Source organism: Tursiops truncatus, chromosome 10, assembly GCF_011762595.2.
Source record: "Tursiops truncatus isolate mTurTru1 chromosome 10, mTurTru1.mat.Y, whole genome shotgun sequence".
NCBI lineage: Eukaryota > Metazoa > Chordata > Mammalia > Artiodactyla > Delphinidae > Tursiops > Tursiops truncatus.
This window is the reverse complement of record NC_047043.1, coordinates 63,155,400-63,173,557: the sequence shown is the minus strand read 5'-3', so window position 1 is coordinate 63,173,557 and position 18,158 is coordinate 63,155,400. Positions and strand designations below refer to the sequence as shown.

Here is an 18,158-nt window from a genome sequence, read left to right as displayed (position 1 = left end):
GACAGAGGCAACAACAGGCCATTTGCAAACTAGAATGCTAATTTCTCATCAGCCAGAATGAGCACAGATCCCAACTGAGTGACTATAGATATGACTGACCTAAAATTTTCACAAGGACTTCTGGGAACTTGAAAACTTGCCCATACTTCTGTGCATTTAAGTTAGATATGAACACTATTTAATCTGTATAGACCTAGAAAATATTTTTTCTTTATTTTTTTAATTAAAAATTTTTTTTTTGCGGTACACGTGCAGGCTCTGGACGCACAAGCTCAGCGGCCATGGCTTATCGAGCCCAGCCGCTCTGCGGCATGTGAGATCTTCCCGGACCGGGGCACGAACCCGTGTCCCCTGCATCGGCAGGTGGACTCTCAACCACTGCACCACCAGGGAAGCCCTAGAAAATATTTTTAGTTCAGTAATTAATTCCAGAGTTTGTGATCTGAAGAAAACCATACAACAGAGAAGGCACTTGTGATCTCATTATGTATTCTTATTTACTCTTTATGAGCACATAGCTATTAATAGTAAAAGAATAGTCAAGAGGCCAAAATTCTCTTCTGTGCTTCATCATCATGTCCTGTCATTTCCTCTTGCCTTGGTTTACCTAGGTATTTTCAAAACGTTCTCACCAGATAGTTTCACATCAGGCATGAAGTCAGAATGAAGGATCAGATGTCCAGAGTGCTATGCTTGAAAACGGTATGCTCTTGGTGCCTGGTTAAATAATATGGGGCTTATTTTCTTGTAGAGTGGTGTCAAGTCTCCTTTGCTGTTAGCCAGAACTGGGTGGAGTTTCTTAAGCTCCAGTCAGATTTGCTCAAGCAGGCACTGTGCACTGGGTAGTTGGTTTTTAGTCTCCCTTTGCCTGAAGGCTTTTTAGCTTGCTTTTTTTTTTTTTTTTTTTTTTTTTTTTTTGCGGTACGCGGGCCTCTCACTGTTGGGGCCTCTCCCGTTGCGGAGCACAGGCTCCGGACACGCGGGCTCAGTGGCCATGGCTCACGGGCCCAGCCGCTGCGCGGCACGTGGGATCTTCTCGGACCGGGGCACGAACCCACGTCCCCTGCGTCGGCAGGCGGACTCTCAACCACTGCGCCACCAGGGAAGCCCCTTTTTACCTTTTAATAAACCTGAACCCAGTTATAATTGAGAGTACTTGATGTATAAAATAATAGTCACACAGAGAATCTATATGAAGTTTGTTTATTTCTAATTTAAGTGATGAAACTGAATTATAAGTAGCTTATAGAATAGTCAACCTCAAGAATCGTTTAACATACCACTCTCATTTTACAGCCTAGGGAACTCAGCCCCGGAAGGTGACTCACTCAAAGCCATAGTGAGAATCAGACTGAACTAGTGAAGCATGGAAAGTTCTTTAACCAGCTTTCGTTTCTTGCCTCCTATCAACAAATTCATTTAAAGTTAACAGAACAGGGAACTATATTCAATATCTTGTAATAACCTATAACGGAAAAGAATCTGAAAAAGAATATGTATATAACTGAATCACTTTGCTGTACACCTGAAACGTTGCAAATCAACTGTACTTAAATTAAAAAAATTCAAACTCAGTTAATTTTCTCTATTATCTATACAAATAGAGGAGGAAAAGCATAAATAGTCAATGAGAGAATTTTTTTAAGTAGATGCTTCTCATTCACAAGGGTATGTTTTTGAATTTTCCTGTATATCCAGATTTGAGAAGAACACTGTGTCAGATCCATTTGTCCATAAAATACATAACTAAACATTTTAAGGCATGAATAAATATTGTGACCTTAAATGATGCTGTTAAGTGTGGGATGACATTCAGTCATGAAGTTATTAAGATCAATTCTGGATCACTTGCAGAACCAGCTTAACAGATCTGTAGAGCACCTAAGGAATTTATTATACTTACACATATTTTAGAATAGAATAACTATAAAATTGAGTAGTCTTCTCTTTAATTTATTGAAAACTGGAGCTTTTTGGCTAAAAGCCAGTATTTTCACTTCCACTAGCTAGTATTGCTTTTACAGGGTCATTTTCCATAAGTAGATTGTGTTTGTGTGTGTGTGTGTGTGTGTGTGTGTGTGTGTGTGTGTGCGCGCGCTTAAATCATACTTCTATTTATATGTGATGACATGAAAAGAATAGCTAAACTGGTTTGAGATGCAGATGCTGGGTGGTTGGATGCATGTACTGGGAGCCAAGTGACCTTCCCACTTCCAGCTGTCTAATTTTCTATCAATTTTACCCTCTTAGACTGAATTTAAGCTGCTGTTCATATTCCATGAACCACATGTCAGCCCAGAAAATGGTTTGGGAGGTTGGGAGGCGGGGAGGAGGGGAAAGATTACAGTGAATAAAAAGTTGCCCTTTGAGAATCCGTACTCAGATAAATGAGGTTTAAAATGTATTGCTGGTTTTGTCTGTATTTTCATCAGTGTCCTAAATTAGGAAAAGTCTGAGAAGATTGCATGAAGTAAGTGTCATAATTACATATTTCTAGGACAAATAAATCTGTTGGGCTCCTATTGTATGTTGTTAAAGGTGGTACAGGTGTTCCTTACAAGTTCTCTTTGACAATGAAACTGCTTAATTATAGACATTCTTTATTGTTTTTTGTTCATAACAGCTTTCAAAGGCTAACTAGTAATAATAGCTATTATAGATAGAAAAGGGAAAAGCAGTTCCTCTTTATGGAACCCTTTGACATATGTCAGGCCTTTACAAAGTTCTTTATTTATTTTTATTTTCTTTATTTTATTTTTGGGTGCATTAGGTCTTCATTGCTGCGCGCGTGCTCTTCTCTGGTTGTGGCGAGTGGGGGCTACTCTTCGTTGTGGTGGGCGGGCTTCTCATTGTGGTGGCTTCTTTTGTCGCGGAGCACAGGCTCTAGGCGTGCGGGCTCTAGAGCACAGGCTCAGTAGTTGTGGCGCACGGGCTTAGTTGCTCCGCGGCATGTGGGATCTTCCCGGACCAGGGCTCGAACCCGCGTCGCCTGCATTGGCAGGCAGATTCTTAACCACTGCGCCACCAGGGAAGTCCCCCATATACTTTTTAATTTCAGGTTATGTTTAAAAATGGAAAGCCTGGTGTTCTGCAAAGATGCTAATGTACATGACCACAGAGAGGGACTGCCTCCCCTAGGTAATTCAGGGAACGTTGTCTGTAATTTTCATGCCAGCAGGAAACTAGTAAGAGTAGTTCGGTTGACAGAGCCATGTCCAAGTGATTCATGAAGCACTGCTTACCCCTACAAGATAAAGTCCATATTCCTAATCCCTGGTAAATAAAAGTGACTTCATTTGCCTGATAATAATTAGCCGTTTTTTTTTAAAAATGGGAATATAACCTAATCTGACCTCCTTTTGTATATATTTTTAAGAATTATTCTGTGACATGATTTGGAAATTAAGATAAATGGAATAGTTGAAAGGGTTTTAAGACTTGAAATCAAAAGACCTGATTTGAATCTTACTGGCTGTAACCTTGGATAAATTGAGGGTTTTTTTTGCACTTCATTTTTCTTATTAATGAAAAGGGCAAAATGGCACTTGCTCTATTTACCTCCCAGAGATGAAAGAAAAAGTGTTTACCTTGGGTAAGACTATCTGTTACAGAGCTGTGATTTTCTAATCTATAAAATGGGAGAGTCTCTTTTAGCTCTAAAATTTTAGATTTTAATTCCTTTTTTGTTTAAGATGATGACAAGAGTTTCTAGGAATGTTTTTCCCTTTGCAGTTCTCATCGTATGAAACATTTTTTTCCCCCTTAACCAGGCAGTTGCAGTGGTGCAGAATGGCAGACCTCAGTCTTGCAGATGCATTAACAGAGCCACCTCCAGAAATTGAGGAAGAGATAAAACGGGACTTTATTGCCACACTGGAGGCAGAGGCCTTTGATGATGTTGTGGGAGAAACTGTTGGAAAAACAGACTATATTCCTCTACTGGATGTTGATGAGAAAACCGGGAATTCGGAGTCAAAGAAGAAACCATGCTCAGACACTAGCCAGGCTGAAGGTAAGTAATTAAGCCAGACTGGATAGATAGGTTCAGAAAGTAGATAAGGGATTACGCTTTGGGTCATAATCTTAGAAACCTTTGAGGAAACTGAACTGAGTTTTGTAGTATAGGCTAGTAACTTTCTCTTTATCTAAATTTCTTGGAAACCAAGGAGGTAGGTTCATTACCCTTCAGTAGAGTATGTGTTCTTGAAGCTGTAGATTACTCTTAACCCTAAAGTTCCTTCTGTAATGTCTCAACGGCTATATAATTTGCCTCTTAATTTCCTAAATTAAACTGTCTGCTGTGCCTTTTCTTTGAAAGTAGCTTTGTAAAGTTAGATACTTTAAATTCTGTATTTATACCAAGACAATTTGGAACAGAGTTAGATGCCACCTGTCTTTGAGTGTAATCCTAGGTCAGGATTAAAAAATGGGTTAAACCCTTTCAAAGAGATTTGCTGTCTTTATATATTGCTGGTCAGATTTGCTAACATTTGATTGAGGATTTTTGCATCTATGTGCATGTGGGATATTGGTCTGTTGTTTTCTTGTGAGACCTTTGTCAGGTTTTAGAACTGAGGTCATGCTGACATCATAGAATGAGTTGGGAAGTGTTCCCTCCTATTCTGTTTTCTAGAACAGTTTGTGTCGAATTGATGTTTTTTTCTTTAATGTTTGACAGACTGTCAGTGAAGTCATCTGGATCTGGAGTTTTCTCTGTCAAGTTTTTAACTAGGAATTCAATTCGTTTAAGAGATACAGAACTGTTTTCTATCAAGTTTTCTATCTTTTCAAGTGAGCTTTGGTGTTTTGTATCTTTCAAGGAATTGGTCTGTTTCCTTTAAGTCATTGAATTAATGGAGATAAAATTATAATATTACCTTATTATTTTAATGTCTGTAGGATCTCTTGTCATGTCCTCTCTGTTTTCAATTCCTGCTTATAACTTTTAATATTTCCTTCCTTCTGCTTACTTTTAGTTGATTTGCTCTTTTTCTAGTTTTTTAAGGTGGCAGCTTAGATCATTGATTTGAAACATTTCTTTTCTAAAATAAGCATTTTTTAAAAATTGAGATATAATTGACATAAAACATTAGTTTCAGGTATACAACATAATGATTCAATATTTGTTTTTATTGTGAAATGATGACCACAAGTCTAGTTAACATCTATCACCATATATAGTTATGAAATTTTTTCCTCTTGTGATGAGAATTTCTAATATCTACTCTCTTAGCAACTTTCAAATATAGTACAGTGTTATTAACTATAGACACCATGCCATACATTGTATCCTCAGGACTTATTTATTTTATAACTTTTTAATTTTATTTATTTTGACTCCTTTCACCCATTTGCCCACCCCCCACCTCTGGCAACCACCTAAAATAGGCTTTTTTAAAAAAAATTTACTTATTTATTTTATTTTTGTCTGTGTTGGGTGTTTGTTGCGGTGCACGGGCTTTCTCTAGTTGCGGTGAGCAGGGGCTACTCTTTGTTGCAGTGCGCGGGCTTCTCATTATGCTGGCTTCTCTTGTTGCAGAGCACGGACTCTAGGCACGCGGGCTTCAATAGCTGCAGCATGCGGGCTCAATAGTTGTGGCTCGCGGGCTCTAGAGCTCAGGCTCAGTAGTTGTGGCGCACGGGCTTAGTTGCTCTGCGGCACGTGGTATCTTCCCGGACCAGGGCTCGAACCCATGTCCCCTGCATTGGCAGGCACATTCCTAATCACTGAGCTGCCAGGGAAGTCCCTGAATATTTTTTAAAATACTGTTTTAACTCCAACATTGGCTTATTATATATATTTCTTTTAAAAATTGTTTTATATTTGACCTAGAGTTTACTGTGTATGTTAATTTCTTCCAGTTTGCCTTCCAGTAATATTCTACCATTTCATGTATAGTGTAAAATTCCATGCAAAATAGTAAATGTCCAATTCCTCTGTCATTTTTTGTGTTATTGTCATACACATAATTTGACTTATGTTAGTTACCTACCTTGTTACTATTTTTGCTTTAGCTTGTCAATTATCTTTTAGAATGAATAAAAATATGGGAAAAATATACCTTTACTCTAATTTTTAATTAGAGTAATTTTCAAATACCATTTTCAAATACCATTTTCAAATACCATTTGGGGCATTCTTCATTTCTTTGTATAGACCCAAATTTCTGTCTAGCACCATAGTCCTTCTGCCTGAAAAGCTTGTAACACTTCTTCTCTTATAGTACAAACATGCTTAGCAGTGAATTCTCTCAGCTTTGTTTTATTTGAAAAACAAACCTTAAGTTTTGGAAGGTACTTTTTGCTAGGTGTCCTATTCTGTGTTACTTTTTTCTTTCAGTAATTTAAAGGAAAATTAGTTGTCCTACTTGCATAGTTTCCTATGAGAAATCTGTTACAATCTTGATCATTGTTCTCCCCCCACCCCCACCCCCACCCCCACCTTCCAGGCTATCTTTATCTTGGGTTTTTAGCAGTTTGAATGTGTTGTTTAGGTGATATTTTGTTCAGTTTGAATGTGTTGTGTTTAGGTAATATTTTGTTATTTGTCCTTCTTGGCTTCTCTGAGCTTGATCTGTGCTTTGCCTCTTTCTTTCTCTCTTCTTCTGGGATTCGAGTTACATTTTTGTTAGATTTTTGAGTATTGTCCCACAGTCCTTAGATGCTCTATGTTTCATTTTGGGTACTTTCTTTTCATCTATCTTCAAATTCCCTGATTTTTTTCCTGGTTGCATTGAGTCTAATGATGAGCACTCAGTGGCATTCTTTATCTTTAATATCTTTACTGTTTTTAACTTCTAGCATTTCTGTTTGACTTTTAGAGTTTCCATCTCTCTGCTGAAATTATCCATCTGTTAATGCATATTTCTATCTCTTCCACTATAGACTTTAACACATTAATCATAATTATTTTAAATGTCTGTCCGGTAATTTGAACATCTGGGTCATCTCTCAGTCCGATTATTTTGTCTCTTTACTGTTTTTTTCTGGTACTTTTTATGTGTATCTTAATTTTTGAGTGAATGCTGGACCTCACATGTAAAACAGTAGAGACTGAAATAAAATATTTATGCCTGGAAATGAGTGTATGGTCAGGCCACTCAAGATGGCTGTTCTTTTGCTCTCTGTACATTCCCTTCTCGACCAGTGCCTGCTTCACCTGTACCCTACTCAAGTGCCGGACCTTCCTACACTCTTGCCCCTGCTCCAGCTGTTGATTGTTTTTATCGAAGGGGTAATGAGGGGCGTGCCTCTCTGCTGGTTTCCCTGGTAACTAATGAACCCACCTGACATAATTCTCTTATAACTGGTAATCCGCCCCCCGCCCTCGCCCCGGCCGGCAGTGAAGACTGCCACCATGTCCTGCCTGCTGTCTGCCGCACACGGTGGGGTGTCTCTCCAGGACCTTGCTTCAGCTGTGTAAGGTTCCCCCATCCATTACACCGTTGATGTCTGTGTTGCTGACTCTGGGTTCTTTCTTCGGTTTTAGAGCTGGGCAAGCACAGACCTTGTAGGCCTGCGGGGTACAACCCAACAATGGGCAACTCTCTTCTTTTACTAGTTAATTAATACTTTCAAAGGGTTGAGTCAGTTTAGGCCAGGGCTGAGCTAGGGTTGGGCTTTGTTGTTGCTATGATGGTCTTCAGTGCACTACTGGCTTCAAATTCTTCCATTTCTGGTGCGTAGAGTAGGGACTGAGGTGCTGGAAAGCTTTTCTCAAAAGTTCTTTTCTGGGCTTCCTTGGTTGGCGCAGTGGTTGAGAGTCCGCCTGCTGATGCAGGGGACACGGGTTTGTGCCCCGGTCCGGGAAGATCCCACATGCCACGGAGCGGCTGGGCCCGTGAGCCGTGGCCACTGAGCCTGCGCGTCCGGAGCCTGTTCTCCGCAACGGGAGAGGCCACAACAGTGAGAGGCCTGCGTACCGCAAAAAAAAAAAAAGTTCTTTTCTCAAAGTTCTTGTTCCACTCCCAGCTTTTGGCCCTGCTGTGCACCTGTGCCTCAGGAGGATTTCTCTCCATGCTCTCCCCTCCCTTATCAGAAGAGGGATAGCCTGGTAGTGGGCAGGAGTTTTTTTATTTTTGTTTTTTGGCCTTGGTTTAGGCTCAAGCCTGTGTGCATGCGTCTTGTGGTTGAGTCTTTTTCTCAATCATATTATCCCTCTTACACGGATGGCGTTTTCTAAAGGTATTGGCATAGGATCCTGGGCTAGGATTCTTTCTGGCTCCTCCCCTAGGGTAAGGGGGTTTTCTTGTTAACTTCTTCCCCAGCTGCAGTGGGTCTTCACCCGGGCCCTGGGGCTGACAGGGTTTGATACTCCTCCCCCAGCAGCTTAAAGCTTCTGTTTGCATAGGAGAGAGGAGTCCTAGGGCCCAGGGCTTCTTGCCGTTGCTTTTAGTGGCAGCTTTTTCCAGGTCTGCACCACCTAGAGCAGCTCTCTGGTCCCCCCCGCCCCACCCCGCTGCCTCCAGTCTTTCTAACCTGCAAGTGGGTATGAACTGCTTTTGTGTCTGTGGATCCCAGGGGCCCTTTACTCTCATGCTAGCCTTCACTTAGCCTTTAGCAAATCGTTAAACTCTTTAGTTGAATTCTTCCCACCTGCTTGCATGGCAGGTAAGACACAGGAGAACCATTGCTTACCTCCCATATCTGCTTGAGGGGAACGTCTTTCTTTGGATTCCACACTACTTGGTTGCCCTAAAACCTCAGCTCTCTGGTGAGTTCGTTTTTGTAGTTGAGTTGTTGTAGTTGAGTTCGATTTTGTAGTTGATCTGGGTTTTTTGTTGTTGATAGGGTGGGAGTGACATTTCTTTTGGCTTTCTGTAGCCTGAGTGGAAGAGGAACTCCTGCTTCTTTTATATGTGCTTTATTTGGGGGGTGGAAGGGTAACCACAAATGATCAGGAGAAATATTATTGAGAGTTTAAAATCAAATTATATCCGTATAAATATTTACTCCAAGAAAAAAACGGGATTCGTTAATGGAAAATGGAAATGTCTGTTCTCTTTTAATCCGTAACGGTCAGTGGAGTTATTTGTCCTTTGATTAACCTAAAAGGAACACTTTAGTTGGAAGAAAGAAAATGGTACAAAGTAAATATTTTAATAACTTGAGTCATGACTAAGATACTCTTCCCATCCGCATTAACTTACCCTCATCAGTCATAGGTGGAGGAAGCTTGCTCCTTTTCATTTAAAATCTTCCTTTAGCTGTGCGTGACTCCTACCACCTGGGACTCAGCTTAGGTGGGTGAGGATAATGAGATGGTAGCAGTAGATTTTCTTGTGGTTCATCTTGGGTGATTTGATCTGTGTACCATGAACTTGACCCAAGAGGAGGAGAATTTTTAAGCAACTGTTTTGCTTATAAAAATTATTAAATTTTTCCTGCTGATATTTTTAATATTTGAATAACCTGTAATTAAACTTCTTAACCACTGCGCCACCAGGGAAGCCCCATCACTGGTGCTCTTAATATGATTTTACAACAGGCTAACTTAGGCCAACTACTGGAAATTTATCAACCAGCTTCCTGCATCTAGATACAGAAAGGTTAGTTAAGTGGGTTACACATAATGGAACTCTCTGGGCAATGGTGTTTTTATTTCTTTTAATTATTATACACCTACTGTAATTGCCCTAGCTTTAAAATGAGGGGGAAGGAAAGTGAGACTGCCTTTATGGCACTTAGCACAAAGTAGGAAATGTTGCTTTTTTCCCCCCAAGGTATAGTTCTTGCCCCAAGCCTGGAAAAAATGATTTCTCCAAGAAACTATGGTATTTCAAGTTCACAGTGTGGGTGCTAGGGTTACCTTTTCTGTACTATACCCTTTCCCATTTTACCCCCATTTAGTTGTGAGTGTACACGTATTTTTCCATAGCATTGCCACCATAAAATACCTAAATAGGGCTTCCCTGGTGGCGCAGTGGTTGAGAGTCCGCCTGCTGATGCAGGGGACGCGGGTTTGTGCCCCGGTCCGGGAAGATCCCACATGCCGCAGAGCGCCTGGGCCCGTGTGCCATGGCTGCTGAGCCTGCGCATCCGGGTCCTGTGCTCCGCAACGGGAGAGGCCATAACAGTGAGAGACCCACGTACCGCAAAAAAAAAAAAAAAAAAAAATCCTAAATAGCCAAATACCTAGAAATGAAACTGTTTTTCAACTTCTTCTAAAATGCCTGTCTCCTTGGGAAACAATTCTCAAGATACTTTTTCAGAACATATGTATTACTTTTTTTTTCCTTCAAAAATGCTATCTTCCCAGTACTGTTCATTATCAGCTCTGTATGGCTCTGTTTTCAAGGCTAGGAAGACAAAAGACAGAAGCTTTCTCTTAGATGTAACAATATAACTTCTGTCACTCTTGTTCATTCAAAACAGTGTCACAGATGTTTGAATGAACATCTAATACATTGTTGACCCTTAAACATAAATAGTTGGCAAATTTGTGGGTAAGCCACTTAATTTTTCTGTATTCCATGTGCTTATATAGAGCACTTACGATATTGAGAGGATACTTACTCCCCAACATTCCAGGAGGTTTTTGAGGCTAAGAATTTATTTCTATAGAATGTTTTAATCTTAGGACAGTGGTTCTTGAAGTGTGGTTCTTGGACCAGCGGTATCACTTGGGACCTTGTTCAAAATGCAATTCTTAGGCAAACGCTGGGGATAGGACTCAACAATTGGCTTTTTTTTTTTAATTTATATTTATTTATTTATTTATTTATGACTGCGTTGGTTCTTCATTGCTGCATACTGGCTTTCTCTAATTGGGGAGAGCAGGGGACTACTCTTGGTTGCTGTGCGCAGGCTTCTCATCGCGGTGACTTCTCTTGTTGCGGAGCTCGGGCTCTAGGCATGTGGGCTTCAGTAGTTGTGGCACGTGGGCTCAGTAGTTGTGGCGCGCGGGCTCTAGAGCGCAGGCTCCCTAGTTATGGTGCTTGGGCTTAGTTGCTCTGCGGCATGTGGGATCTTCCTGGACCAGGGCTCGAACGGGCGTCCCCTGCGTTGGCAGGTGGATTCTTAACCACTGAGCCACCAGGGAAGTCCCAGCAATCTGTTTTTTAAACAAGCCCTTGCAAGTGACTTGGATGCAGGTCCATGACTGAGAAACTTTGATCCTGGAGAAAGGGCCTAAGTATGTCCTGGGAAGGATGATAACTAGATACTACAGAACTTTTCCTTGTTCAACTGACTGGGGCTTTCTGTTGTGGAGTTTTGTAACTACCTTCATTGGCCACCAGAGGGCGATGTTGGCACAGGCCTGACTTTTACACAAGAAGGAGGCCATGCATTGAGACAATGCTGAATCCTCCCCATTTTGCCCAAAGCGCACTCGCTGTGTCTCTTCTTCACAGCACACATGCCCTCTCACCTTCTTCCTACTTCCCTTCTCTGCCAAATTGATTTGCCATCAGTGGGACTCTGAAATCCCACTGCTGAGAAAGAGAAGAGATCGCAGGAGAAGAGATTAAGAAAACAAAGTAAATTTCAATATCCTTATATCTCGGAGCATGTGATTAGTTTAAAAAACTTGTGTTGTTTTCAGTGCTGTATGTATTTAGCTGAGAAAGTTTTCACTTCATGAAATGGGAGTCTGTCCTCTGGGATATCAGAAAGAAGACAGTATAGCACCTTTCGAATGAGGACGTACCCTACTGGGTATGTCCAGTAGGGTACGTCTAATCATTTCCCATGATTAGAGCCCAAGCCTTATCTCCAGAGAAGTATGCAAAGCTTTTTCATACTCTAAAACCTAATTGTTTTTATGTTGTAATGTTTTTATTCTTCTCTTCTGAGCTTAGATTTTGAGATCGTTAGGTGTTATGTGTATGGTAGAATCTCCGTCTCCCTTTTATTTTCTTCTAATCTCCTTGTGTTGCTTTTATTTTATTCTGGTAAATTGCTTATTTCTTAGTCTTGTAGTTATTGCCTAGTCTGGTAATGTCATTTAAATGAGTTTTTTTTTTTTTTTTTTTTTTTGGTATGTGGGCCTCTCACTGCTGTGGCCTCTCCCGTTGCGGAGCGCAGGCTCCGGACGCGCAGGCTCAGTGGCCATGGCTCACGGGCCCAGCCGCTCTGCGGCATGTGGGATCTTCCCGGACCGGGGCACGAACCCGCGTCCCCTGCATCAGCAGGAGGACTCTCAACCACTGCGCCACCAGGGAAGCCCTAAATGAGTTTTATATAAGGCAAAAGTAAATTAATTTCAGTGTTCTCTTGAGGTTACTCTGTAGTTTAGTGATCAGTCTACAGTCAACAGTCTATAATTGTTTTCTAGGTAGGTCAATATAGTTGCTCAATCTACAGTTAAACAACAATGAGAATAATAATAGTTAACATGTACTTAACACTGTGCAGTTGCCACGGTGCTGCCTCCAGTGTTATTGTGTTTAGTCCTCTTGGTGACCATGGGAAGTAGATATTATCCCGTCTTTCAGGTGAGGCTATTCAGGCTTAGGGAGCACAAGGAAATTGCATTTGATCATTAGTTTATAGTGACAGAACCACAACCTGAACCCAGATCTTATGATTTTTAAACCCCATGTTCTTTCTGTGAACCCTTACCATCTTCATGAATGCATGCTTTCTGATTGATTTAATGTCTCATAGATAACTATTTTTCAAAACTAAAGGTTCACTTATTTAGATCAAAAGGCAGAATTATTAGACCTATAAACATTATGTTCAGGAAATGTAAATGAGAGTCTTATTTGCATAAAGAGCATGTACTTGAGGACTCTGCTACTAATTCATATGAATTTATAAAATCTTCCGCTTTCCTAGACAGCTATTTCACATCTTCTCTCTGTTCAAACCTCCAGCCCTTGCTTTCCTGTTCATATTCTCAGTTGATGACTTTTAGAACAGATAATCAGTAAACTCAATCAAGAGAGTTTATGCATCCCCCCATCTCCTAAACTACTTTTATCTGTGCCCTTTACTCTGCTATTACTTTTATTGTCGTGAGTGAACTGCTCATGCTCTCACTCAAGGGTACTGCTATAGCAATTGTCTCTTCTGTCTCCTGCATCATCAGTTCCTCTCTTCAGCTGGGCCATTCATCAGCATCAAACATACCATAATTTTTTCCTTCATAAAAAATCCTATCTCAATCTATGTCCAGCTCATTTACTTTCTTTTATTCTGCTCCTTCTTTGAAAAAGGTGTATCTACTCCCTAATCCCAATTCCTTTCCTCTCATTCTCTCTTCTTTTTAAAAGAAATATTTATTTATTTATTTGGTTTTGCTGGGTCTTAGTTGCGGCTCGCCAGCTCCTTAGTTGTGGCATACGAACTCTTAGTTGTGGCATGCATGTGGGATCTAGTTCCCTGACCAGGGATTGAACCTGGGTTGCCTGCATTGGGAACGCGGAGTCTTAACCACTGCACCACCAGGGGAGCCCCCCTTTCATTCTCTCTTGAACCCACTCCCATCCGACTTTAACCCACACCATGTCACCCAACTGCTCCTTTGAAGGTATAAGACTTTACATTGCCAAGGATGAATCCAGGATGACTCAAGGTTTTGGCCTGAGCAACCAAAAGGAAGGAATTGTCATCTTGTGAGATTGGGAAGGCTGTAGAAGGAGTAGATTTTGAGGGAAAGGTTAAGAATTTTAGCTTATCTGATAGTGGAGAAGATACCTAGTCAAGAGCAATAGGCAGCTAGGTAAAAGAATCTCTAATTGAGAGGAGAGTGCTGGGCTAAAGATACACATGTGGAGGTTGATGATAAAGCATTGGCTAAAGGTGGTCTTCTACAAAAAATCCTTTACGAATGGGTTTAGATGTAATCTTCCAAGGACATTCCCTGACTTCCCTCTCCCATCTTCTCCCACAACCCCCTTTATCTTTTCGTCTTCCCTTTGGTAAGTGCCTTTCTTCCCTGAACCTTCCTTTCTCATGGCACTTGTAAGGTCATAGTTAAGCTATTTGTTGTCTCACACTTAAGCTACTCTAGAGTAGGGATAGTGTTTTGTTTATTTTTATATTCCTGCAGAATGACACATTTAGGAAAAGCAAAGAGGCACAGAATAGTTCAAAGTGTACCAGCAACCTCAAGTTGCTCAGTGATAAGAAACCAGAGGTCAAAATGACAAGTGAGACAAGTGACAGGGTGGAACATGGAGAAGCACATCCAGTGACATCATACAGGGTCTCACAGTCTGTGGGGAGATAAGGTAGGACTCGGAAACTTGGTCAGATATGCATTAAAGAGAGATTACTGCTTTTGGCACATGGTAGATATACAATCATTGCTCATTAAACTGAATTGAAGTCATTTTATCTGTTATTGAACTAGAATCATTTTGTTCAGGTTTGGGTTATGTTAATGTGCAGACTAGCAAGTAATGAATGTCTGCAAACTAAAGTGGTAGGTCTTGGGACTTCCCTGGTGGCGCAGTGGTTAAGAATCTGCCTGCCAATGCTCAACATCACTAATTATTAGAGAAATGAAAATCAGAACTACAATGAGGTATCACCTCACACCGGTCAGAATGGCCATCATCAAAAAATCTACAAACAATAAATGCTGGAGAGGATGTGGAGAAAAGGGAACCCTCTTGCCCTGTTGGTGGGAATGTAAATTGATACAGCCATTATGGAGATCAGTATGGAGATTCCTTAAAAAACTAAAAATAGAACTACCATATGACCTAGCAATCCCACTACTGGGCATATACCCTGAGAAAACCATAATTCAAAAAGAGTCGTGTAAAAAAAAAAAAAAAAAAAAAAGAGTCGTTTACCACAGTGTTCATTGCAGCTCTATTTACAATAGCCAGGACATGGAAGCAACCTAAGTGCCCAACGACAGATGAATGGATAAAGAACATATGGCACATATAGACAATGGAATATTACTCAGCCATAAAAAGAAACGAAATTGAGTTATTTGTAGTGAGGAGGATGGACCTAGAGTCTGTCATACAGAGTGAAGTAAATCAGAAAGAGAAAGACAAATACCACATGCTAACACATATATATGGAATCTAAAAAAAAAAAAAGGTTCTGATGAACCTAGGGGCAGGACGGGAATAAAGACACAGATGTAGAGAATGGACTTGAGGACACGGGTAGGGGTAAGGGTAAGCTGGGATGTAGTGAGAGAGTGGCATTGACATATATACACTACCAAATGTAAGATAGATAGCTAGTGGGAAGCAACTGCATAGCACAGGGAGATCAGCTTGGAGCTTTGTGATCACCTAGAGGGGTGACATAGGAAGGGTGGGAGGGAAATGCAGGAGGGAGGGGATATGGGGATATATAGCTGATTCACTTTGTAATACTGCAGAAACTAACACAACATTGTAAAGCAATTATACTCTAATACCGATGTTAAAAAAAAAAAATCCGCCTGCCAATGCAGGGGACATGGGTTCGATCCCTGGTCTGGGAAGATCCCACATGCCACGAAACAGCTAAGCCCGTGCACCACAACTACTGAGCCTGCGCTCTAGAGCCCATGAGCCACAACTACTGAAGCCCGCGTGCCTAGAGCCTGTGCTGTACAACAAGGGAAGCCACCGCAATGAGAAGCCCGCGTACCACAACAAAGAGTAGCACCCACTCGCCGCAGCTAGAGAAAGCCCGTGCACAGCAACGAAGACCCAATGCAACCAAAGATAGGTAGATAGATAAAAAATAAATAAAAAGTGGTCTGCATCAAAAAAAAAAAACTTAAATTTTAATTTAAAAAGTTTTTGTAACCAAAGGCTCCTAAGCATTAACTTGGTCCAGAGAAGATTTATCATCGCAATTATCGGTACTAGTAGTACCCAGTTGATCACAGGGTTTTTTTTGACAAATTATTAACAACCATAAAAGTTGAATCTGATTGGAAATGTTTTTCTAACGAGATTATGGGGGCTATTATTTTCCTTGATTAGACCATAAATCTGGATATCTATTTTTTGTTAGGATGGATGGAAAGGTTTTAACAATATTTAGTCCTATTGTTTTTATAGCTAATAATAGCCAAAAAACCTTATTCACTCAGCTAAGTATGTGGGAATGGAAGCTTTATTATGGTAATGTCTAAATCTTTGAGTTACATGCTAAGCATTCCGTAACTCAGTATTATTAAACATTATGACCTCTTTGAATTCTGGAAAAGCAAAGAATTGAAAACTACCTAACCTGGAAAGGATTTGTTAGTCATTAGATAATTCAGTTTGTTTAGGGGTTTGCTTTTGTTTCACAGATGTGTGATATTTTCTTTCATCTGTATGAGGAAAATGACATATTTCTTTTTAAAAGTCTCCTGTTTGCCGTATCAACATTGTTTCGCTGGGTGACATTTATTCTCTTTGAACGTGATGCCTTTCTTTTTTGGTAGTAGTTTTCCTCAGTTATTTGGCAATGCTTGAGATTCCCTGTGATAACATGACTGTTTTCTACCACCTGCCTCTGGCAGGGGTGTGACAGTGCTGCCAGGTGTGGTGTGGGGCTCCCCCGCAACTCCTCTGGGTATCACCTTTCACCCGTTGGCTTCCTCTTGTGCCAAAGCATTCAGTCTCTGTTCCCATCTTGGGTTTGGCACAAAGGTGACTATTGTGGGGTGAGGGAAGGAAAGCATGGGGGAAATGGGGACTGACCTGACAGATTTTAACTGAGTCCCATCATCGCTGCTGTCTCTAAGCCTGGAGTACCTTGGAGTCCTGTTTTCCTATGCCTTCTTTGGGCTGGGGTTTCTCCTTAGTGTGGTCTATCTGCTTCATTTTCTTGGATATTCCTTGTAATTTCTGTTCCACTGGGGGAGGGGTACCCTTCTTGATTTCTAGATCTTTTATTAATTTTTTTAGCAGTCTTTCCTGCTGCTTCTAACTGCTTGTGATAGTATGTTGAAGCTGGCCTGTGTGCTTCAGTTGGCTATCTATCCACTATTTAAGGTGCTCAGTTAAAACAGGACTTTACCAGTGGTGTTTGGTATATTTTTTTCCCCACACCTTTTCTGATTATTTATGTGTGTTGTATGTCTTTTTGTGAACTACATACCTAAAATGGATTCCTTTTTTTTTTAACATCTTTATTGGAGTATAATTGCTTTACAAAATTGTGTTAGTTTCTGCTGTATAACAAAGTGAATCAGCTATACATATACATATATCCCCATATGTCCTCCTTGTGTCTCCCTCCCACCCTCCTTATCCCACCCCTCTAGGTGGTTGCACAGTACCGGGCTGATCTCCCTGTGCTGTGCAGCAACTTCCCACTAGCTATCTATCTTACATTTGGTAGTGTATATATGTCATTGTTACTCTATCACTTTGTCCCAGCTTACCCTTCCCCCTCCCCGTGTCCTCAAGTCCATTCTCTACCTCTGCATCTTTATTCCTGTCCTGCCCCTAGGTTCATGAGAACCATTTTTTTTTTTTAGATTCCATATATATGTGTTAGCATATGGTATTTGTTTTTCTCTTTTTGACTTACTTCACTCTGTATAACAGACTCTAGGTCCATCCACCTCACTACAAATAACTCATTTTCGTTTCTTTTTATGACTGAGTAATATCCCATTGTATATATGTGCCACATCTTCTTTATCCATTCATCTGTCGATGGACACTTAGGTTGCTTCCATGTCCTGGCTATTGTAAATAGTGCTTCAGTGAACATTGTGGTACATGACTCTTTTTGAATTACGGTTTTCTCAGGGTATATGCCCAGTAGTGGGATTGCTGGGTCATATGGTAGTTCTATTTTTAGTTTTTTAAGGAATCTCCATACTGTTCTCCATAGTGGCTGTATCAATTTACATTCCCACCAACAGGGCAAGAGGGTTCCCTTTTCTCCACACCCTCTCCAGCACCTAAAATGGATTCTTGAGTTAATCTGGTATTTCAAAATTTGATAGACTGCCAGATTTTCTCATGAAAACGTTGTTTCAATTTATATTCCTCCAGTGGAGTATGAGATTACCCATTTTCCTACACCTTTGCCAACACAGGCTATTATCAAATTTTAAAAAAGATTTTATCACTCTCATGGCCAGAAGACGGTATCATTTTTGTAATTCTCATTTTCCTATAGTCTGCATTTTATTTTATTTTTTTGCAATTTGCATTTTCATCTGAGGCAGAGTTTTGAAAATATGCATTCTTTCTTGAGCTAGGAAGAATAAATTTTATAAGCTTACTGTGTGAGGGTAAAAG

General features: G+C 40.6%; 1 protein-coding gene across 18 annotated transcripts in view; it reads left to right on the top strand.

Annotated features, from left to right (window-relative positions):
• The window catches only part of MAP4 (microtubule associated protein 4), a 169,696-nt gene that overhangs the window by 56,219 nt on the left and 95,319 nt on the right, over window positions 1–18,158 (top strand). For all 18 annotated transcript variants that reach the window (XM_033864843.2, XM_073811106.1, XM_033864849.2 and 15 more), the window contains one exon: window positions 3,771–4,012. In XM_033864843.2, coding sequence (XP_033720734.1) covers window positions 3,790–4,012 — 223 coding nt within the window. In that variant the 5' untranslated portion in view covers window positions 3,771–3,789. Of the gene's footprint in view, window positions 1–3,770; window positions 4,013–18,158 lie in introns of those variants that run through there.